Source organism: Chinchilla lanigera, unplaced genomic scaffold, assembly GCF_000276665.1.
Source record: "Chinchilla lanigera isolate Chin_1 unplaced genomic scaffold, ChiLan1.0 scaffold00032, whole genome shotgun sequence".
Classification (NCBI taxonomy): Eukaryota; Metazoa; Chordata; class Mammalia; order Rodentia; family Chinchillidae; genus Chinchilla; species Chinchilla lanigera.
In genome coordinates this window covers 5,064,961-5,090,506 of record NW_004955433.1, presented here as the reverse complement: position 1 = coordinate 5,090,506, position 25,546 = coordinate 5,064,961, and the positions used below count along the sequence as shown (strand labels likewise).

Genomic DNA, 25,546 nt, shown 5'->3' with positions numbered 1-25,546 from the left:
ATGATTCCTAACTTCTAAGTGGTAAAGAGGAAGTGAATGGATGTACGTAAAAGAGTAAGTGCATGGTGTTGCTCAATTAATGTTTATCATCATCATAATAGTCTCAGACTTTGACCTTGTTAACCATAATGGTGTGGAACAACCTGAGATAGGCCAAATAGTGAAGTTAAACTTACCCACTCTGGTTGAGCAAAGGGGATTATAAGTGGGTTAATGGCAAAATAGCTTCTAGAATTCAAGACAGTCATGCATTTAAATGCCTAGAACTGGTGGATTGTATACAAGAGTTACTTAAGGACAATGCACTAATAGTCAATTCAGACTTAATACAGTGAAAATGAAAGTACATCCTATCCAGGAAGCAGATGTGATTTCATTCTAGATAATAGTTGGGATTAGGGAACATAGGTTCAGTCTGATAAGACGTTTTAAGTTTTTAAGAGGATCTTTAAATCCAAGATATTTTATGTAAAAATTCATTTTTCTAAAATATTAACACAATTTCTAAATACATTGTTCAGGCTAAATAAAACTTTCTGCAGTCAGACCTGGGTCAAATAAATAAAATTATTATTATTAATAATAATTGGTGATCACTGTTTTATGGCTTCTTACAAGCCAGAAAAAAGGAGTGATAAATGTGAGCCATAAATATAATTTTGAATTTTTCAGTAGTCATAGCTTTAAAAATGAAAATAGGTAAAAAATTTTAATAATCTATGTTATCTACTCCAACATAACCAATATATTATTATTTGAATATGCAATATAGATTTATTAATAATCTTATCTTTATTATAAATCATCAAAATCAGGGTATGTTTTATACTTACACTATATCTCCATTCAATGTTAACCACATTTTGGGTGCTCAGTAACTGTATGTGGGTAGTAACTTCCCTCCTGGAGAACATAGGTCTTGAGCAGGTTTTTCGAACTTTCCTGCTGTGATGGTCTGAGTGTATCTCCACCATAATTCTTATTGAAACTTTGGGAAGTGACTAAGTTATGCTAGCTTCGTCTTCATGAATAGATTAGTGCTCACACAAGGGGTACAGGAAACTAGCTTAGCCCCTTTTCTGCCCTTCCATCCTTTTTGCCAAGGGAGGAGAATTCTTCTTACTCCTGGAAGATGCAACTGCAGGCACCATCACCAAAGCAGGAAACAGCTCTCAGCAGGCACAAGTCCTGTCAGCACCCTGACCTTGGGCTTCCCAGCATCTAAAACAATGTTCTTATTGAATTATACTTATGAATTATACAGTTCAAGATATTTTGTTATAACAGCACAGTTGAACTAAGACAAGTATATTCCTGGAAAATTGTTTTTCTTTTAAAGAGAAGAAAAGCCAATAACAGAATAACAACACCATAGACAAAAACAAAACAACACAAAAACAATAAAAATGATCCAGGGTTTCAGAACAAAATGACAGGAATTAACAGTGGTTGTTATATTTCCTATTGTTATCTTCAACGAAGTTGCTCAATTGACCATCAAAACTTTCCCAGAAATTACTCAAAGGGAAGGAACAACTGGGAAAAATTTTGATCGTCATGGGAATGTGCTAATTCTGATGCAGTGGATGGGAGGCAGTCTGAGACATTTTCCTTCTGACAGGTCCAAGGTGAAGTAAATCCCTATGGTTCTGGACCACCTTCTATAAAGCAAGGAGCTAGGTGATTGTGGTAAGATTCCTGTGCTACAGAAAGCATTTCCTTCTCTTTGAAATTTAGCGAATATCTGTTGATGAAACAAAATTGATAATCTAATGACTAATGACCATATTTGAATGTGGAACACTTTAATAACTTTCAAAATAAGCAGTATTTTATATATCATACTTTCAGAAACACTGTGATCATTTACTCTTTTTTTCTCTTCTAAACTTGAGAAACCGGCAATATGTTTCCAGAATGTTTTTATAAGAACGTACTTAAGCATAGGATAAGTACTTATAATTCTAACTTCAGGGGTTTGGAACAGTAAACATTTTAATAGAACAGATGATAGGACAGCAAGGGAAATAGGACAATAATACCTGTCAAGCTTTGGTATTTAAGGGCAGTCTCTGGTCAAGCAAATGAATATTTAATGGAATCACCAAAGCAAAACACAGGGAGAAAGTTTTCACTTCCCCCTGATCATCCTGTCTGAGGGAAAAATAGAGTGAACAGGTGGGCTTTAGACCTATATTCAACAAACATATGAACATGGAAATGTAATCAGCTCCATGTGGGGAAGAATATAATTCAAGAATTTTACGTTGTACATTGTTCTTCCGATACAAAGTTGAAGTTCAGCATAGCAATGATTTAGAATATCTAATTACATGAGAATTGGTTCAAATTCATTGTTTTGTTTGTAAACTTTAGCAAGTGGTTTGCTCTTTATTTTATCCTCTCTCAGATAATAAGAGCAATGCTTGCATTTATATGAAGTTATAGGAAAGAGTGAAGGAAGTTGGTGAAATGCGGACTGCTACCCATTCAGAAGTCATTCACAGGTGTATTGAAAAGCTATTGAAATTCAGCCTTGCAGGAGCCCGGGTAGGCAGGCAGGCTGCAGGCGCCCACTCTGGGAGGTCACGCTGCTGGTGAGTGCAGGCCCTTCAGGGCCTGGCGCACCCGGCTGAGCAGGCACCTGGAAAGGCAGGCAGCAGGCACCTGGGAAGTGGTGTGGAGACATGTGCCGGCCTTATGGCCAGCCACTGCCCAAGAAACGCCGTGCCATAGAGAAGCACTGATACAATAGGCCTGCCCAGAGACATGCATGAACCATCCCGACATGGAGAAACCTCTGGGAAAACATGCCACACGGCAGGTTGCTCTTGGCCCTGCCATTGAGAGCCAGAAAGGCCCTGAGTCAGCGGAGGAGCAGCTGCTGAACAAGGACTCGGAGAACACAAGAGTACTGATGCCCTACGACTCAGAGGTTGAGCTGACTGGGGATGCGAGAGCCATTCGGCAGCTGGAAACTAGGAGGACCTTGTGCAATACCTGGGGAGATGCCCTGGAGGCCATTCTTCCCCTAACTTTACAGGCTGCGGTGGAGAAGTGAGTGGAGCTCTGGAGAGGTCTGCACCAAGACTTCATGGATTACATGGGTGCCCGATATTCAGATTTTGAGGAACCGCCTTCATGGAGAAGGTGCGTGTCTAGGTTACCTGCCTGGGACACTTTGCACCTGATGGTGCTGAGACTGACTAGCGGGCTGAGGACTTCATCTACATGTTCCTGCTGCCTGTGTTGACGGTTGGGGAGAGGACACTAAGTGGTTGCCGGATCCCAATGCACTGGCAGGCTGGAGAGAACACCCTTCTGCTTTCTTAGACAAGAGGCACTGAGGAAGCACACTTCCCTGGATCCCAGGTCAGTAGAGGGACAAAATATTCTTAAAGATAAGTTTATTACTCAGTCAGCCCCAGATAGTAGAAAAAAGCTACAAAAAAATGGCTTTTGCCCCAGATAGTTCACTTGAGATGTTAATAAGAATTGACTCCTTAGTTTTTTACAGCCATGAGGACCAGGAGGCCAAGGAGAGAAAACAAAGAGAGCGAGAAAAAACAGCTGCCTTTGTTACAGCACTAAGAGAAACAGACCCTAAGTCTGATTCTCAGGGCCCCAAGGAGAACTCGTTGGCTACATTCATCTGCTTCCACTGTCAAAAGCCAGGCCACCTCAAGAGGCACTGCCCTAAGAAGCCCTGGGCCATGTCCTGAGTGTAAAGGTGACCACTAGAGGTCGGACTGCCCTCTGAAGCAAAGGCCCCAGAGCTCAGACTCCTCCTACCAGCTGGACCAACAGGAATGAAGGGGCCCAGGGCATACTCTGCCTTCTTCTTCTGGCCAGACCATTATTTTCAAGGAGGAGCCCTGTGTAATCATGACTATAGAGGAAAAAGTAAACAGCCTATTGCTGGACACTGGTGCTGGTTTCTCGGTCCTTCTTTTCAATCCTGGCCTTCCAGCTGTCACACCTCAGTGAAAAGAGTCACTGATGAGGAGGTAATCTGCTATTTTTCACAACCCTTGGGCTGTAACTACTTGTTAGATCTTTCTTGCATATCTTTGTTTTCCTGAGAAACCACTTTGAAGATACCAACATGTATTACAGCAACCATTGATAATTTCCTACCAATCTGTCCATTACTCTGTAACGTTTCTATTGCTCCTATGCTATTTCGTAAATGGATGTATGTTTATTACTATGAGTTTTCAACAACAACCATTGAGAATAGTCAATAATTATTTAATTGATCACTCATGTATAGCTCTATTTGTTTTCCCTAGAAACCAGTTTGAAGACACCAAAGTGTAGTACAACAACCATTGATAATTTCCTACCATTTTTGTCTGTAACTCACTATTATTTGTCTATTTGTTTTCCTGAGAAACTATCTTGAAGATACCAAGGGGTAAAATAACAACCATTGATAATGTCCAACCATTGATAATTGTCTGTAATTCAGTAAATCCCCCTAATACTATGTTATCCTTCTTTTACTCTTTTAAATAAATTTTAAAAAGAAAAGACAAGCTATTGAGCCTTCATGACTGAATCTGAACTGATAAGATGATCCAGTTCTCTGGGATCTTTCTGTGGCTGCATTTCAAAGTAGTAGCAGTGGTCTGTCTGTCACCATTTACATTTTCCACAGTAAATGTGAGAGGCAAGATTCTAATTACAGAAATGTCTCTTTCTACATGGCATAAAAAAAAGTATGCCAGAAGGTAAGGAAATAGAGCTCTTATGCAATCCTTAATTTATGAACGTTTGTCTTATTTCTAAATTAAACTAAATATGGAACTATATGTAACAGCAGAATTTTCTCCTAGTGACAACTACCTAGCCACTATCTTCAATATTAAATCAGGTAAATTAAAGATATAAAATATAACATTTTGTAACACTATGTAAGACCGTGGCTTTATGGAAAGAAGGAATCTATGAAACAAAATCCAAAAATGTGAACTTCAGAGTAAAAGTTTAAAATATACTAGTCTGGCAACTAAAATATCTAATTTCTGACCATCAAAGTCAATGTAAAGGAAATGGTTCATGACATTTTTAAATACATAAAGGAGTCAAAGGATAAATCAAAATAAATCAAAGAAATTCCTATAATCTACAAGAAAAGAAAGAATCACCCAGTTGAAAAGGAGAGAAAGATATCTCACAGAAATTTGAATAAGGACTGCTAAGTTATTAGATGACATTAAGAAATTATTTGGTTTGTTATGATGTTCATGGATTTTTTTCTTTCAAAATGTTATAAAAATTCAGACAAATGTGTCTGCAAGTTAAATCATTAATTTTCAGTTGCTTTAATATAAATAAAGCCATTAAGGTAGTAGAATCAAGTGTTATAAACAGATTATTAGTAATGAAGAAAAGGCATAGAATAACGTGGATTTTGCCTTCATTTTGTATATGTTTTTATTAATTAAACTTATTTTAACAAATACATAACAAAGTTTGTACAAATTAATAAGGTACCATGTTATGTTTTGATACATTTATACATTGTTTAGTGCTTAAATCAGGATAATCATATCTACCTCCTTGAATGTTCATCATTTCTTTATGGTGAGACTATTCAAAGTGATTTATTCTAACTGTTGAATCCTACAGTGTATTATTATTTATCTGCAGTCACTGTACGATTCAACAGCATACTAGGACTTTTTATTACTGCATAACCATGACTCAGTCGCCCTTGGTCTACCTCTCTCTATCTGCTCTCTGTGCTACTCTCCCCACCTTCTGGTAATCCTCATCCTATTATCAACTTCTTTGAGGTAAGTCTATTGGATTCTACACTGATTGAGATCATGCTGTACTTGTCTTTTTGTTCTTTGCTTATTTAAGTTACCATAATGATCTCTAATTCTATTCATGTTGTTGTAAATGACAGGATTTCATACTATTTTTTGGTGGTACTAGGGATTGAAACCATGACCTCACACATGAGAGGCAAACAGTCTACCACTGAACTACATCTCCATCCCGAGTTTAGACTTTTATGTTTGAGTAATACTCCACTGCACAAATGCAATACATTCTTTTTTCCATTTATCAGCTGATGGACCCTTAGGATGTTCCCACGTCTTGGCTATGTGAATAATGCTGTAATGGAAAAAGGAGTGCAGATGTGTCTTTGACAGATTGATTCATTTTATTTGGATAAACACCCAGTGAAGAGATTAGTGGATGTTATGGAAGTTCTATTTTTTAACATTTTGAGGAGCCTCCATAGTGTTTTCCATAATGGTTGTGCTAAATCACATTCCCACCACCAGCGTGTAAGATTCCTGTTCTACACACTCACCAGCATTCTTCTGTGTTGTAGCCACTACTATTAGAGTGAGGTGATAGCTCCTTGTGGTTTCAGTTTACATTTACCTTATGATTAGTGATGCTGAACATGTTTTCATGGATGTGTTGGCCAATTTTATGTCTTCTGTAGAGACATGTCTGTTTATTGCTCATTTTTTAATAAAGTTATTTGTTTTCAAACTATTGTACTTTTGGTATTCTTTATATATTTTGGATATTAGTCCCTTACCGGATATATAGCTTGCAAATATTTTCTCCTATTCTGTAGGTTGTCTTTTCACTATGATTGTTTCTTTTGCTAAGTAGAAGCATTTTAGCCTGACATAATCATACTTGTGTATTTTTGCTTTTGATTTTTGGGCTTTCAGAGGTTTCTCCAGAAATTCTTCCCCATTTTAAAGTCCTGAAACATTTCCCTTATTATTTTTATAGTTTCACATCATACATGTAATTCTGTAATCCATTTTGATTTGATTTTTGTAACTGGTAAGATATAGGGGTCTATATTCATTCTCCTTAATGTGGATATCCAGGTTTCCCAGCACCATTTACTGACAATATTATCCTTTCTCTAATAATACATGTTGTTAGCACCTTTGTTGGAATTCCACTGGCTGCAGATTAGTGGGTTTAATTCTGGGTCCTCTATATGTTTATTTTAATACTAACAGTATGTTGTCTTGATGTTTTTATTTCTGAAGATGGTTTCATTTACTAAAATAAAGGGGTACAGAAGCCAAAACAAGCTCAAGCACTTAAAATGATTTTAGTTTTAATGTAAATTTTAGCTGTCACAAGTGACCCAGTTGAGTTTGGAAATTATAAATTATTATTAGTAGTTATCTACATCTTTGTAAAATTTTCAAAATTTACTTCAGCAGTACCCAGGGGGTCTAGCTAAAGGTACAATGAAGAAGATATCTGGATCAATTTACATTTGAGTGTTAGAACAGGTTTGATCAAAGGACAAAAGTATGTGGTCAGCAGAGATTAATGCAATACAGAGTTAAATTACTGCTATGCATCTAGGTTAGGGAGGAAAGTGGCAAGTCCACTGAAGTGATTTGATTGGCTCAGAAGTCTTTAGATAACAGCAACAAAGATGAATAGAAGTTCTCAGAGGAGGAGAGTATTACTCCAACTGTTAAAGAAGGATCTCAATACAGTAGTAGAAAGTTAAAGTAGAACATTGCCACTATGCTTGGTTCTACGGTAAGCAAACAGTAGTCAAATAAAAGTTGGCCTTGAGTGCTATCCAGAAGAATCAACCTGTGAATAGGTTGGCAGTGTAGAGAAGATCCAGGTACTGGGATGCAGGAACCAGCGAGAAGGGTGGGTAGGAATCAGCAGTAAAAACAATGACAGGTGTGAAGGACTCCCAGAATAAGACTTCGAGGAGAGTAAGGGAAGATGAGCTGGTGACAGGCTGCTTTGTCTTCTGACCAAGCAATTGGAAAGAGGATGTGTTAGGTGGACTGATCTCAAAGCTTCCAGCCAGTCAGCCTCAAGTGGTACAAATGCCTTATGAGGTTAGTGATTTTGACATTTGACTTCACATTTAAAAGAATGTCACCGAGCTTTCACTTATCTTGTCTCAAATTTTCTTCTTTAGGCTGCCAGGGCAGAGAATATCTCTATTTCTAAACTACCTCATGCCATATTTGAGAATTTTAAAAAGCCACAGAAGTCTTATCACATTCCTACTACATGTACACTAACCTTGCAGGCACTACACAGGACATGAAACAAAAATGCTTCATCCTTGTCTCTGAAGGTAAAAGAATTGTGTACAGTTTACCTCAGATCTGTAGGTCTTGGAAGGAGTCTTTTTTTCCCATTAAAGTAGACTTCAAAATCTTCAGTCTTTAGTCTGTCAGCATAGTCAATGTATCCTGACACTTCTTGTCCATAAGAATTTTTGTCACGAATGAAGATCACAGACTGGGAGCATAGACAAATAGAGAATGGAGAAAAAAATGAATAAAAGGCATTTGAATTCAGTGTATACGATAATAGGAACTACATCTACCCAGGGTTAATTCACAGGTTTTAACTCATCCTTACCATGATTCTACCAATGATTCTCACAGGTGAGGAAACCTAGAGAACAGTGACTCAGTATACATGTAATATGCATTCGCAGGAACTTAACAGTACTGATAAGCAACTCTTACAGGTTTTTTTTCCCAAGGAGACACTAAATGTTTGAAATGTGCCCATCTTATTGCTTTCATTTTGGTCATCAGTTTCCACAGAAAGAAACAGAAACAGAGAGTTTGAGTTTCCCAAATTCTTAGAGTCAGTCAGTGACAAAACAGAAATTCAAACATAGCTTCGTGCATTTGTCCTTTTAAACTCTACATCCTTTTCTGCTTGAACTACCATATATTTCCTGCTATAAAGATACAAGGGGGTCCTTCTAAGAGTTTATTTTATTAGTGCATGCTTGCAGTACATGAAGTTCACTTTCATCTTAGGGAGTAGGCATGTGTAAATAATGTATCTTGATTCATTTTTTTGTTTGTTTGTTTTTTGTTTTTCTCTGGTACCGGGAACCAAACTCACGACCTTGCGCTTGCCAGGCAGGTGCTTTGCCGCTGAGCTAAATCCCCAGCCCTATCTTGATTCATTTTTATTCTTCTTCTCATCCTCACTCTCCTCCCTGCCTCAATCTCTAGAACCCCCTTCCCAATTTCCGTTATTACTGTTAAAATATTATGACCTACAGTTCACCATTTAGGACATACAATGTCTACCTCATTGTGGGTATTTACTGCATGTACATGACACATCATAAATCTTTTTACTCCCTGTCCTTGGACTCTTAGACCCTTTCCAGTTTGCAAAAGATTTACCTCCTAGTTTCCTCTTTCCAACACTGTTTTGCTTGTATTTACACTGTGCCCCACTCAAATGAGAGACACCACATGGTATTTAGGTCTTGTGTCTGATTTGTTTCACTTAATATTATATTTTTCTGTTGTATCCATTTTCCTAGGAATGGCTAAAATTATTCTTTATAGTTAAAAAGTATTCCGTTGTATATAACTACCATGTTTTCTTTACCCATCCATCTGTTGATGGACATACAGGGTGATTCCAGGATTTGACTACTGTGAATTGTGCTGCTGTAAACATGTAAACACTGGTATGAATCTATCACTGCAATGTGGTATCTTTAGCTCTCTTGGGAAGATATGTAGAAGGGAAATTTCTGGGTTAAATGGAAATTTTAATTTTAATTTTAGTTCCTTGAGAACTCTTCATACTGATTTCTATAATGGTTCTGTTAGTTTACATTCCCAGCAACAATGTAGAAGGGTTTCTTTTCCCCTGCAGCTGTATTAGCATTTATTATTTGATTTCTTCAGCATTGACATTCATTCTGGTATAAGATAAAATCACAATATTGTTTTTCATTTCTCTAATAGCCAGAATATGAAACATTTTTTCATATGTTTATTGGCCATTTGTATTTCTTCATCTTAGAAGTATCTATTCATTTCAATTGCCCATTTTTGATTGGGTCTTTTTGGTGGTCTGATTTTTTGGAGTTCTTTGTATATTCTAGATATTAGTCCTCTGTCTGTGGAATAACTGGCAAAGTGTTTGCTCATTCTGTAGGTTGTGTCTTCACTCTGCTAATTGTTTCTTCTTTATGCAGAAGCTTTTCAATTTGATATAATACTTTTGTTTATGCTTGCTGATATTTCTTGTGCAGTTATTGTTCTGTTCAAGAAGTCCTTAATTGTGCCTATTGCTTCAGGTGTTTTACCTATTTTATCTTCCAGCGGGTCCATTGTTTCTGTTTTAATATTTAGATTTTGGATCTATTTTGAGTTTAGTTTATTACACAGTGAGAGATAAGGGCCCAGCTTCAATTTTCTGCACATAATGGCTGGTTTTCCCTGCACCATTTGTTAAATAAGCTATCACTCTTTTTTATGGAAAAAATGTAAAACAAAGTTTCATACCCAAATAATAGGAGAATGACAATAGTTAATACATTACATGCTGCTCAGGGTACAAGATATGAACATAAAAATTGCTCCAATAAATATTAGCACAAACCTTCCTTTTTGCTATTGTAGACCTAGAAAACTAACATAGACAGAAATAAATTAAAATAATGAAGTAATTAGAAGAAATACAAATGACCAAATACTGAAGTTAAAAGATAAAGTTTCCTGGAATAAAAGATATGATATAAATATAAAAAAACATGAGAAGGTTGGAAGTTGATAGTTAAAGATTATATATAAGAGGAATTCAATCTAAAAGAGAACTGACACCAGTATGTTAATATTAGACAAAAAGACCTTAATACAAAAAATTTTATTAGACATAAACAGTCATTGTGTAATGATGAAAGACCCAGTTCACAGAAAGATGTAACAATTCCAAACTTAAATGTTTCAAAACATATCCTTAAACTATTTAAAGCAACAGTTGACATAAGATAGACAAACATCCCTACTGTAATAACTTCATCTGTCATTAATTTCTAGAGTGAGCATAGAATAAATGCATAAATATTTTAAAGGCATAATATTATCATATTAATATGGATTTTAAAGAATTGAAAACTCAAGCCTGAATGCTTGGTCTTTACCTTTAGTTATGTACCCAAACTTCTTTACTTTTAATGTTTTAGCGGATAAAATGACTAACGAACTAAAATTACATTTGACCATCATTTTATTATTTTTATTAATTTATGGAAAATGGCTTTCATATCAGGTAAAGGTCTCCTTCACTGGGAGTTAACATGAAAATTCAATTCCAGTCTCATGTCTCCCATCTTGTGAGAGCTAAGTGTCTGCTCTGGGCTTTTGTGAATCCTGGGGTTTTCTGATGCTGTAGAACTTAAAGTGAGGCCAAATTAAGTTTTGAGGCCCTATAAATTCACTCTATATCCTCAGTCTCTTCATTCATCTCCCATATTTATTTGCTCCATGTTCTTAAACAGACTCCTAGTAAACCAGCAAGTTTACATCATGCACAAAACAAAGCAAAACAAAAAAGCAAACCAATAATCCAAATCATGCTTGCATTTAGTTTAGCCATCCTGTATCCTCGTTTTTCCCATTTCTTCTTCGGCTCTGCAGAGAAACACAATGATCCTTTCCTTTTGTCTGTGTGTGTGTGTGTGTGTGTGTGTGTTGTGTGTGGTGTGTGTGTGTGTTTAGAGGGGGCACTGGTTAGTCCATATTCAGATATAGAGTCTTCTGTCCCAAGAACCCAATTTTTAGGCACCATGAAAGTACTTTTTCTCAATGGAAATTCTGGTAGTGAAACATTGTATCTATGATTTCTTACCAATAGGAAAAAATGCTCATCTAAAATTTCTGTATTTTAGATCTGAGAGAGATAATCATGTAGAGCCACTTTTCACATAAATTTGTGTAGGGGAAAATAAAAATTTCTTTGTTCATGTTTTTCCGAGGGTGATTACATGTGCATAAAAGTATATTTCAAAAAATTTTCTAGTGAAATAAAAATTATTTTTCCTGAAATATCTTCCTGATGAATAAAATGTTTCATAAAATTGCTTAAAAATTTGGTTAGATCTAGTGACGTGAGAATTACTGATAAACTGTCAGTGGATTGGAACTCAGTGTCTAACTTAGAAGTACATTATTATAAAGTCATAATACGGGCTTCTGAAGATAGAAGGGGTAATGGGGTAGACAGGCAACAGCTGTACAGAACTGAAGGACTGCTTGAAATCTTTTCATCTCATATATTTTGTATTTTTTACTGTGTGTAAAGATTAGAATGAGGTTAACTAACATTCTTCTTTAGTTAGTTTAATTTATATTTTCTTCCAAATGAACAGCAATTACTTCTCCTATAAATGCTACCTGTTACCATTAAAAAAAGGCCACCATATTCTGAGCCAAGTTTTAGGAGCTTTACATTCTTATATTATTCACTTTCCTAATAATTATATGATGCCTATGTCTGTGTGTCCTTAGCAAGTATACAGTGGACAGACACACCTGGATTCAGATTCTGGTTCCTTACTCTGTGATGCTGGTTAAGATCGTTACACTTCTTTTTTTAAATATAGATACATATATCTCAAAAAAAGCATAACAAAAATACCAGATTATCCTTGTGTTGAGCCAAAATAAGGTGGTGTTAAAGTAAAGGAGGAAATGGTGAAGATCTACTACAGATTTAAATGAGTGTGATAGTACCTGCACTTTTACCAAGTTTGCCCGTAACTCCACTCCCAACAGACAGACTGCTTGTAAGAAGATGAAGAAGTTCTCCGTACACAAAATGCTTTGTGTTCACATCGACCTGTACTGTTCCAAACAAAACCAGTTCTGCTCGAAGAGTGTGAATTCACAGGGACATTAAGCTTTTATTAAGCTGGAATGGAATAATCAAGTCTTTATGCCTAAAAATTCTACATGTAATAGCTCCACAAATTTGGCAAAGTTCATGCTAACATCTAGGATGTTTTCACCATATTGTAGACATAAATATGGAAATCATCATCTGACGATGAAAGAGATGGAGGGTTTAGTTTCTACCTGATAAATGACCATTCCAGTCTTTTTTGAGCCATCTTATTTGGCATTTTCTACTTGTTTGCCTACTGGACTGTCCACAACTTTTTCTTGTTCACAGTATCAGAATCGGGCATAATGTGGAAGTCACCCCCTCTGTAACCATCTAGGAGCTAGTAGATGTACTAAATAGGGTTTTTCTCCTTAGCTATGTAAAACCTTGTGCTCATGACAGGTGCTCTGCACCAAGACCATTCCCCTCAGTTTGTCTTTAGAGCCATCCTGTCTCCAATATATGCTCCAATATGCTAACAATCATTGTGTCTGCCAAGTGTGCATCATTGATTTGAGGTGTTGCAGGGGAGGACTTTGCAAGCACTCATCTTTACTAAGTTCTAGTCCATAAACAGTCACATCCACTGTTCTTTATAAGATACAAAGGAGTTATGGGCAGCTAGTCCAGGGCAATACTCTTGCACTGGTTGATGGAACCATTGTCCTTGCTCCACCCATGCTGTATCCTGTAGGCTACAATGGTCCACTAGGGCTGGGATGTGGGATTGGTTGACCCCACAGTGCTCTGATGTTTTCTGAGAATTGTCCTTCTCTTCTTCATGTTTGTAGACCTCATGGTTTGCATCAGCTCTGGATCCCTGGCTGGTCAGGTGACTTCAAATGCAGTCTTGTTCATCTGTATCTACCTGAGCAGCACAGCTTCTGGACTAGGGTGAAAATTTAGTATTCTCCAGTTTGACACTTCTCACAGAATGTGAGCATTCTTGTTAATACACTACCCAAATGTCTCTTTTATAAGCTCAGAAAAATCATGCGGACTCACAAACATTCTTTATCTCCAAAACTGAACCAAGAGGACCTGAGACCTCCTTCAGATACACAAATGTTGAGATGACCAAGGAAGATGTCGATGACTAAAACCAATGCTCAAAAGGCACCTCTGCAAGATTGCTGAGAACGTACCACCATCCCCGCAGCAAGCCAGAGAACCTCACACTATGTGCTCTACTGGGCTCACACAAGATCTGCATGCACACCCAAGATCTTGCAAGATGGGGTCTTGCACCCCGAATCTTCAACCCTCAGAAGGCCCTGCAGGGGTGAGGCCCTGAACTCTGGTCTCCAGGGCCTGCCAGTGTGGCCCCGAGTTCCTGGGCACCCTAGTTATACTTCTTAAGAATTAGTTTCCTTTATTATAACATGGGCATAACAAGACCTAGCTTCAGAGCCAGTGTGTGAATTAAATGTCTATTTTTGTTAGGCATTTATCAATACCTGGAATGGTAAAGAGTATAAATCGATTACTTTTTAAAACTCATATTATTTCTGTTGATATTGAGTTTATATTATATGCAGTGTTTAATCTGTTCCTTAGGAATAAGGAAGTAGAAAAATTATATCAGATTTACATTGCCTTGGGGTGCATCGTAATATCTAGGATGTAGTACATGGCTCAAATTCCTTTGTTAACCTATATGATTCTCTTTCAACTTTGAGTGTATTTTAAAGTTAAAATTGAAACATGTTTTTCAAGAATTATTATGTACATAAGTTGGATCCAACTGACAACAGAGCCATGACTCTGGCATCCAGAATGAACTAAATATGTCAAAGGAACCCTGGATGTATAATAATTATTTCATCCTAAATGTGATATAGTTCAGTAACTGAGAGTTTTGTTATTCAGAGCCCTCCATGGTTCTAAGAACAATTGCAAAATGCTAAAAATAATTGTTTAGGTTTCTTTGATAACATTTCTTTGTTTTCTTAATGACACCTTTATTGAGTCATAGTTTATATAACATAAAATTTACCCTAAAGTTTAAGTGTTCAATTCAGAGATTTCTTAAAGTAAATTTATGAAGTTATGGACCACAATTCAGTTTTGGAAGATTTTCGTCACCTATCAGAGACCCTTTACAAACATGTACCATCGTCCTTGTTCTTTCCACCCCCAAGCCTAGGTGGTCACTAGTCCTTTTTCTATCTCTATAGTTTGAGGACCTATAATCTTTGAGGCTGAGGACCTATGATATTTTAAGATTTTTTTCATATAAATGCAATCATATAATATATATCCATTTTCAGTCTAATGACAATTTTTATTACTATTAATTTCCCAAAAGACATGTGAAAATTTTATATCAAAAGAGTTTTTCAAAATGATAATGCAATATTTATAAAAGAAAAACTTCTAAATTGTAGGTTTTCCTTAAATACGGCCCTTTAATCCTTTCCAGAACAAAAAAAATGTAACCAAGAAAAGCATTAAGTAAATCAAATAATACTTATATTACGAATACTGCTCTGTATTTACTAGGAACCTAAGTAGAAAACACTAATTTTTGTTTAATTAACCACTAAAACAAAGCAAAACAACACAAAAACTACATTTAAAAACAAACAAAAACAGGGCCAGGGTATAGCTCAGGGACATGGAGCCTTCCTGGTAAGTATGAGGTCCTGAGTTTGAGTCTTGATTCCAAAAAATTAGATAAAATAAATAAATAAATAAATAAATAAATACATGCAAGAACAAGCAGTAGAGGAACACCAGCCTACCTGTACTCTTGCTATTTAAGTGTGTACTCAGACACCGGGCAGCACATAGACTCAGATTTCATTGAGGTAGTCTCTGACCTCCAAAGTGAGCCAACATTAGTTGAAAAGACTTATGGAATAAATACTTAGGTCTTCATTACTTTTTGCACATTGGAAAAAGATGAATTAAAGTTTTAGGCCATTAATATATCATTTAGATCTTTGGCTGCTTGTCTTTTCCCAGAGTGGATTAAAATACAAATTCATAAACTTGTTACAAGTTGAGTACATGTGTTGCCTGGTTTTTCTTGCCAAATACTGATGAGGAGACATAAGCCTGATATAATGAAATGAGACTTTGACATGAAGCCAAAGTCACGACAGTGACGCCAAAGTCACAAAAACAAACAAACAAAAAACATGCTAAGGAGTACATGGTGAAAGCTGTAAAACAAAGCTGAAACCTTGCCCCAGCCTCTGAGACGGTCACAGTGCTCTTAGACATAGCCAAGCGAAGGATGCTTGTCTGCAAGAACTGCAAAGCTCTGGTGTTCTCTTATAAATTATTAGTTCTAGGAAATCTTCATTTTACAAAATTATTTTTCAAGTGCAGTCTAAATTGTCTGGAGATGAATGATAGTGTTTTACATTTGAAAAGGTCTGTTATCATAAGCATTTCCAAAATTAGCTATCTTGGAAAACTTTTATGCTGTTAATTATTTTTAAATTGTACACCTTCTTATTTAGTTTCACTTGCATATGCATATTTTCACTATTCATGCAATTCTGAAAGTTATGTTTAAGGCAGTTCTTTGTCTTTGTCTTTGCTTTTGGAGACTTAGACTCAGCACTTGAACATTTTTTTTCCATATTATATTGACCAAAGCAGGGTCAATATAATGTCTTTGTCTTTCCTTTTGGAGACTTAGACTCAGCACTTGAACATTTTTTTCCATATTAGATTGACCAAAGCAGAGCTTACCCCAGCTCAGAGTCAAGAAGCTGGGAGGAGTGACTTGATCTTTTCTTGATGGCGGAGCTTCCAAGACTCATTGCAAAGAGGCATGGATAAGAGATGAGGTGAGGAATTGGCCATTTTTTCAATCAATATTAATTTACCATATATTATAAGCACTGACCCCTCTCAGGAGGGAAACTAGGGGGAGAGAGAGCTGAGAGGCTATGCAGTGGTGAAAATGATCAAAGTATGTTATATGTATGTACAAACTGCCACATGAATTCCGTTAATCTGCATAACCCATAAAACACTGTGAAAAAAAGCCAACTCAGTGAGCAGAGTAAAAGAACTTCAGAGTTTTGTATGTAGCTTATTTGTTCATTTTTTAATAGTTAGGGACTTGATTCCTGAAAGAAAACACTGACTTTAGTTTTCTCCCCTATTTTATAAGATATATCAATATTTGAAATGGCTGATATGGTTTTTTTTCTTCATTATTTGTAAGGATAGGAAAATGTGGGAATACCTAGTCCTACCATCAGAATCAAAATAGTCTGGAAATTTTAGTGAATGAAAATGACATAAAAATACAAACTCTACTGAAAAGGAGAAAATGAATGATCATAATTGGGTATAAATTGATAATATAAAATCTAAGATGGTGAACTAAAAACACTTAATACCTTTCAATAAGTTGAACCAACACAAAATATGTATGTGTAAAATCTGTAAAATAACCCATTAGGTGCTATGCATGCAATCTTTATTTGCATTTTAACTTTTATTAAATTACAGTATTCCTCCAATAACTTTTTGTGAAAAACTTTTCTAAAATAATAAAAAAAACTAAACAAAGAGACTACATTGCTAAACAAAGCTTCCCATAAAATAAAGATGTAAGATATACACGTATTGAAAATCAATGTAAACACATTTAAATTTTAAGCAAATAGCGATTGAGTACTTTTGGCTACTTATAATTTGCTGTAAAAAAATGGATAAAAAATCACGATAATTTTGAAAAGGAAGAAAAGTTACATACTACTGGTACATGATAGAAAGATTAATGGTAAATAATAGCTTCAGAAACATACTCATGCATACAAATATATATATGTATAACAAATGTTTTTCTATGGAATTATGTTTTCTGCATTTTTTACAAAGAATATCTACTCTTGGTTTAACTACTTAATTCAAAAATCTTGTCTCTAATCATACCCCTTTCTTACTTTTATCTCTCTTCTTACTAGTTCTCATAATCTAGAAGTCTCAATCTGACACTCATTTTAGCTCTTTGGGGCTTCTAATCTATTAAACAATTATGTTCCAATAATAATTTTTCTCTTTGTTTGCACACTTTCCTCTTTATCCAGTATATATTCAATTACAGCATCATAATTGTTTACTTGCATAGCCTTTTAAATTCTTTGTATCCTCCTGTATATTACAGAAAAAAATTCCAGCAGTATTTTAAGCAAACTTTCTTTTTATCCCAATTTTTCACAGAATAGACAGCATAAGTTTGGCTAAAACACTATTACTAGTCCCCTGAAATTAATAAGTTTAAACTTAAGTGGGTCTGCAGCTCATGTATGACAGTCATCCATAATATGATTTTCCTCTTTCTCACATCCCCACTGTTTTTCATATCACTCATCATCAAAATTTCAATATTTGCCTCATACTCAATTATGTTTCTCTCAAACTAGAAGAACTCAAGAGAGAACCACCTTGTCTTCCTCCCATTACATCTATCTGTCTCTCCATGTCTGATTCTGTATTTTCCCTTCCCTCCTCTTACAGTGGTTAGAAAGTCCAGGCCTCTATCCAAGGACGTTCTCTCCTTGGGTGCAATTGACCACATTTCTTAAATCATGATTATTTGGCTTCTATTAGGTCATTACTATTGACATAGAAATACGCTATACCTACTATTTGAAAAATAATTGCTGTTCCCAATTACTACTTCTTTTTATTAAAAAAATTGTCATGATCTCTTTAGCTGTATTAATCAATCTTTTTCATGAAGTGCTCTGCTAAAACAGTCTTGTCTTACACCAACTAGTTTTCTTTCCAACTCTAATGGTCACACCTTAAATTTTATTTTACTTGAATTCTTAGTGTTATTTTATCTAATTACTGAACTTTTCTTCTGTGAAATATTTTCCTTACTTGGTTTCAGTAATATCATATATACCCATAAATTTCTCCTTCACCAATCTTTTCTTTATGGGCCCCTTCTCTCCTTCCTGATCTCTGAGTTTTGGAGTTCTTACCTTTTCTTTATTTCATTCACATGACAATTGGCCTAATGTCATTAGTTCCATGGATTTAAGCACCAAGTTTTACTCAGTGTCAATTTTATTTTTGTGTACGTACCTAAACTCAAGCAATGTCTTTACTTTTAAACTTCTCCAATATTTTAACTATAATTCTTTTTCATAGTTTTTAAAACTTCTACTGTCACAAATATGTTGTCTAGAGAAAATAAGTGACTCTTCTGGTCTGATATTTCAGGTAGATCCCCACTCCTACTTCTCTCAAACCCACACTTTCACTAAAACCCATTTATATTCCTCTTTTCCAACATGTCAATCATGATCAGCCCAGCGCACACTGATATGGTTCTTCCAAAGATTTAAACTGCTTATTTAGCACAGTGCTCATTTGGTAGATATGAATCTGCTTATAACATTCATTGCCTTTTTTATGGGTGCATATATTATTCCAAATCAATTATGAGCTGATTGGTCGCAAATGGTATACTACACATTGTATCTTCATATTCTTTTTCTGTTTGTCATAATTTCTGGCCATTGTAGGTAATTGTGGTATGTTCGTTGATTTGTTACCATATACATTTGCATATTTATCATCATTACCAGCATCGTGTTAACCAGCTTTCCCATTGCTGGAACACAATAGCTAACGTCCACAATTTAAAGGAAGAAAGACTTAGTTTGGCTTATGGCTTCAGGGGATACATTCCATGGTTATTTGGCTCCAAAGCAGGAGCATCATGATGGCAGGGTATGGCAGAGCAAAGATTCCTAATTCATGGCAGCTGGGAAGCAAAGAAAAGGAAGAGTGTCAGAAAAAGAGTCAGAGACCATACATAGGAATCAAGATCATTCCATCATGACCCACCCAGAGATATCCAGAACTGTGCTTTACTAATCCCTGGCTTATTTTATTAGCCAATCATATGGCTTATTTCATTAGCCAACCAATTAAGGTTAATTGTTACATCCCACCCTTTTCAATTTGGCACACAAACACATTTCCTTTAACCATATTTTATTTCCAAATAAAGACAATAGCAAGTTCAGAATTCTGCCTAATATGATACAACTATCCTGAATACAAATAGAGACACATTAATTTTTTTTTCCTAAAGACCCAAGGAAAACTCTCAGCTATGAACTGCTATAAAAACAAAAGCAAGTTACATAATCCCAAAGTACAATGAGACAGGATAAACATTTCTTTTCCAAAAAACAAAAATGTTATAAAAGGATAGGACTAGAGCAAGACTGAAATGTTAAGTCCAGGATCTGGAGCAAGTTGTAGTGAGTTTTGAGTTGCAGAAGGCTTGAGTTCTATCCCTGTGACCTTGCTGATTATAGCCTGTGCAGCCTTTCTTTTGGGCTGGCTCCACTCTCTTGTTGCAGCTTTTCTGGGCAGACAGTCCATGTTCCTGGTATCTCCAATTTTCAATAACATCACTGATCCTTTGGCTTCATTTCCACAGCTTCATACATTGCACTCTCAGGGGCTACTTGCCTTGCCCCCCCACCCCAATGCTTTTCTGAAAATCTGGGTGGAATCTTCCCCGACCCCACACTCTTACATTCTGCATACCAGTAAAACCAGCATCACATGGATGATACCAAGATCTGCTGCTAACTCAAGGAGTAGCCAGCCCTCCTTAGACCGTGGCTGCAGTGGCATCTGAATGTCTAATGGCTGAGTATAGTGAAAAAACTCCCAGGATACCAATTCCCTAAGAGGCCCTTTTTGAACAAGCATCTCAGGAAATTGATCCCCTCAAAAGTTCATACTTAATAACCTGGAACCTATGGTAAATTGGATCTTACTGATTTCTGAGATGCCCTCAAGTGCTGTACAAAGTGCTTTGTTAGTTTTTACTTCTGCTATCTCTTTTTAATACTGCACATCTTTTACCCCAAATTTGCACATGTTTTCTTTTGGTTCAAGATTTTTCATTCTACTCTTTCCTCCATTTCTCACTATAAATCTGACTAAAGGTAACCAGCAATACTCATGCTACATCCTGAATATTGGGCTGCCTTAGTGTACTGTCATTAGACTCATTCTTCTATAAAGTCTCAGGAAATATTCAAAATGTAGACAATTTTTTTCCCAGAATGTAACATGCATCACCTCTAGTCTAACTTTCAGTAGAGTCCTGTTTCCACTGAAACCTCCTCAGCCTGGCTTTTAGTATGTCTATTCCTACCAGCAGTCTGGTCTTCTGAGTTCTGACCAGAATTACCTATCAGGCTCTGCCTACAGCATTTTACAGCTTGTCTAGTGTGTACCTCCAAATCTTTTGACACTCCCTATCTCAAACAGGCTCCTAAACCCCATCATCAATTATAGTCAGAGAAATAATTGCACTACTCTAGTATCAATTGTGTGTGTTAGTCAGCATTCATCTTGCTGAGATGCAATACCCAACACACACAACTTAAAGGAAGAGGGGCTTCATTTGGCTTTCAGTTTCAGGGGATGTGGCTCATGGTGAGCTTGTGTCAGGACAGAAATATCAATGTGGAAGTTCATGATAGAACAAGGATGCTTAATTTATGGGAGTGGGGAGACAGATCAGGGCAACAATGCCAAAGAGAACACCATCAGGGATCATATATAGCACCTAAGGTTATGCCTCCATGACCTAGACAGACACACACAGAAATGTGCTTTACTAATCACCTGGACATTTCTTAAGCCAGTCATGTTGACATGATTAAGGTTAACCATAATGATCAGTAAGCATTTACTGAGAAAATAAGAAGTAATTTTCTAGAGCAGCAGAGAATATCTTCAGAAAAGTTTAGCATACTTTTTACTCATATATCTAAGAAAATAAATATTGTCTCCTGTACTGGTGAGCTCATGGAGCAACTGTTAGCACAAAAATGCTATGTGATCTAATGGGAAATTTGAGGAACTGAAAAAGTTGGGTATTTGCCCCCTATTCCTTCAAGCCTGCACTGAAAGCCTAAATCTAGGCAAGCCATGTCATCTCAGCTGCAGTTTTGTTTCTTTCATCTGTGAATGAACACTATTACCTTCTTTCCTGCATATCTCACTGGTCTATACTATGGCTAAAACAAGAAAGCAAAAGACAATTCACTTTTATAAAGGTACAGTCCTTATAAAAATACATGGTCATCCTAAAACTACACTCTCTAATGAGAATTCCTAAGGAAAGAAATGATCATTAAGAGATATTTTCTTTGGAATTCCCAATTTTAAAATCTCCCTGAGTGTATTTCAAAGTAGTAAGATTCCCCAGCTGTGCTTTGCTGAACAACGTTAGAGCAGGTCATTGCTTTCCTTGCTTTTCTGAGACCTTGAAGTACCTAGGGAGCTTCAAAGAAGTGATCAAAGAGCGAACAGTGAAATACCAGGCACATTCTGAAGCCTGATACGTGGAAGTGGAATGACTGTTGTCACTGATGTAGAGATGGAGACACTGCCCTGCAGGAATGTAATGAGTTACAAATATAATAACTTTTGAGAAAACACCTGTGGAAAGGCTTATTAAATTTAGTAGCTTGATTCCAGAAAATTGATGAAGTTCACTTATGAGTTTCTTTGCTTTTTTGACACTAACAAGAAGCATCATTTTCATGAAAAATATATAAATTTGAGATTTCATGTGCTTCTAATCAGAATATACTTATAATCAGAATGTACTTATAATCAAAACTCATTGGTGGACGTTATAGTCTAATCAAGCATAGTATTATTTATTTCTATTATTTCTACGTCTCACCAGAAGGTTTACCATTTCCATAAGTGTCACTAAAATGGGTAAATAATGAAAGTACTTAGATGTTTGATATTTTAAATTGACATCATTGAAAGCAGACAAGCTGGTGCTTTGTGTTACACATAAATGCTACTGGGTTATTTTGGTTTAATTATCATGCCTGAGAACAAAATATCTTATATGGACAGATAACAAAGATAAACATGCACTTATTATTATTTTTTATCTGGAGATCACCATGTTGTATTTGCATATTACTCTTAAACCTCATCCTGCATGTTTTGGATTTCAGAGGCTTTAGGATTAAGGGCAGTTCGTTTTATCTGATGCTCATTCTTGGGGTTTGTTTTGACCTTTTTCTAGCATGATGCATACAAGTTTTGAATGGTTTAAAGATCCTTTGGGATTTAGGAGCAAAGGAAGAAGAGGATTAAGATGATCTTATTTTAATTCAGTATTTATTAAACAGAGAGGTTATTCCAGAGTTATTGGAAAACATCAAAATGGAATAGCCTCAAAATAATTGGTTTTGCCTGTACAAATTTTAGAACCATTGAACTATCTCATCAAACCTTCTGTCTTCCTCTTATGAATGAAGCAATTTAGTCACAAAAACAGAATTTTTTAACTCTCATGGCAACTGGCTAATGGCAGAAATGGAAGTTGACTTTGAGTTTTCCCTCCTGTGCTGTCCAGACCCTTCTCACTATATCAAACTGACACTCATGACAACCAAATGTCAGGTAGAAGGGTAAATATTTAACTGGAAATTATAACATTGTAAACCAGAATAATGCCTTTTTTATCCATGTTGGCTAGCATAAAACAATAATAAGCATTTTATACATATACACATTTTGGAATAAATGAGATACTAACCAGAGTTCATGTCAGTATAGCATTGCCATAAAGAATAAGTGCATCACTTTGGACAGTAAGAATCTCAGCTGAAGCCCATGCTATGTCTTGACTATGGCTTCACTGATAATAATACTTCCTATCTAGCAGGAAATAGTAAACTCTAGAGTGCTAGTCTTGAAAGCCCTGATGTTCAAAGAGACCATACCACGGTCTCTGTGCAGATGCCTGTGTAGGTTTACAATCCTTTAATTTGATGTCCAACACAACTATTGACCATAGTGTTAATGCTGCCTCGATGAGCAGGTATGTGCTCATCTCAGCAATTTCTATCATAAATAAGTCCTTTCATATTAATTTTAGAAACCAACTAATAAAATTATAAAAGTTACATCTAATGCAGTTTTAAGATTATATCTGATTTAAAAATAGGACCCATGGACAACTAAAACCTACCTGATAACAACATACCTCAGCAGAACCCTAAAACTTAACTCAGCAACTGAGCATCCTCTTTTCAAACAAGGCTTTTGTCCCAGTAAAAGAAGATCTTTGTATGAGCTAAGTTAAGCCACATGGAAGATGCTTTCCTGCCTGTTGTAGATATTTTCCAAACTGACCAATGACATTCTGAATAGGTTGAGAGGATTTTGGCTGCATTTAACCCAGGGCCTCTTATAAATCTTTGTTTACTGTTCTAATGATAATAAAATCTTGAAAAGAAAACAAACCAGAATATTTTTTTAAGACTGAAAGGAAAGAGCCTAATTCACTCAACCTAGTTCCTCTTAATATGTGATCAATAAAAAGAGACTAAGTGACTTCAGCCCATCTCCTAGGTAGGCATTGCAAAACCTGGTCATCACTGCTCCTTGGGAGGAGAATTTGAGAACAAAATAAAGGATAGGCTGGGTGGGGTAGGATAATGGGAGATTTTAGTTAGCTTTTCCTCTACTATATATTATATGTTTTATGACACATGATGTATATATGAATGACATATGAAGAGAGAAAGAGAAAAGGGAGAGGGAGATAGCTGTAAACAATTGTTGGGTGATAGCCGCATGTCAGTGAGTTCTAATCCTGGCTCCACCCTCTACAATATGGGTAAACTTGGATAAATGATGTACCAGTTCTACTTTAGGTTCTGGCTGATCCTTCCAGCTTTTCTTTACTTCTAGTGTGGTAGAGAACACAGTGATGGAAATTCTAGCTCTGCCACATGCAGCTAAATTCCTTAACTTCTTCTAATGCAGTTTTCCAAATAGTGTAGTGGGGTGATAAGTGCCCTTGCTAGGTAAGTTCACTGTAAATATTAGGCATGATAATGCACGCCAAAGTAAATGACTCAATTTAGGCATTCAATAAACATTAGATTTGGGTGACAATAGCTGAGGGTTGGGTATGAGCTTAAAAGGGAGGTGGGAAGAGAGGCCTTACCATCATCTATAACCTTAGGTTTAGGATTATCTTGGGCACCTAAATAACAAGTATCCCTTCTCACTGTTTAGCTTAAATCCTTAGGCTATGACTCCAAGTATTACCAACAAAGTCTTAAAATAACAATGAATATACATTAGCCTGAAATTTGCATTTCTTTGGGAGTATGTGCAGGTGTGCATAGTGGATTAGGTTTGAGGGGTTCCTTGCTAAGCCTTCTCATTTTACCATACTCTCAAATATAATGTAGATTAAATGCCAGCATACGGTGTGAAACATGGATAGAATTTATGTCTATTTGTTCATATTGGCTGCAACAGTCATTTAATCATGGAGAGGTAGGGCAGAATCTTTACCCTGTTCCTACACCTCAGTCATCTCTCCACTCTCTCCCTTCATCTTCATTGCTTCATCTAATTAAATCTCTCACTGTCTTCCTCAAAAGATCTTTCAGCAATTTCAGTGATATTTTTAAGTTAAAAACCTGGCCATTTCCTAGTGCATGTAAATTAAATTGAAAATGATCCATAGAGTCTCCTTGGCCCACAGAATCTGATTCTTCCTAACCTCAAAACCTATCTCAGGTCATACCACTCACTGCTGTCACTATACTACTATAATCCAGTCAAAGAGACCTTTCTAGTTTTTGAACAGGCCAGGTGATTTTCTGACTTCTTTTGTGGTACTGGGGAGTGAAACCAGAGTCTCCACACTAAACTCCACCCCTAGCCCTTTTCTTATTTTTGAGACAGGGTCTTGCTAAGTTACTAAGTTCCTCAGCCTGGACTTGAATTTATAATCTTCCTGTCATAGGCTCCCAAAGTGCTGGGAATACAGGTGTGCATCACA

At 36.2% G+C, this 25,546-nt stretch overlaps 1 protein-coding gene and 1 pseudogene across 5 annotated transcripts in view; both read right to left on the bottom strand.

Annotated features, from left to right (window-relative positions):
- The window catches only part of LOC102025938 (chromosome unknown open reading frame, human C4orf22), a 576,439-nt gene that overhangs the window by 67,513 nt on the left and 483,380 nt on the right, over positions 1 to 25,546 (bottom strand). For all 5 annotated transcript variants that reach the window (XR_001234746.1, XM_013516245.1, XM_005388219.2 and 2 more), the window contains exon 4: positions 8,138 to 8,280. Coding sequence is in view for 4 of the 5 variants with exons in the window: in XM_013516245.1 (XP_013371699.1) it covers positions 8,138 to 8,280 (143 nt within the window). In the remaining variant the exon portion in view is untranslated. The remainder of the gene's footprint in view (positions 1 to 8,137; positions 8,281 to 25,546) is intronic.
- LOC102025386 lies at positions 12,803 to 13,513 on the bottom strand (annotated as a pseudogene).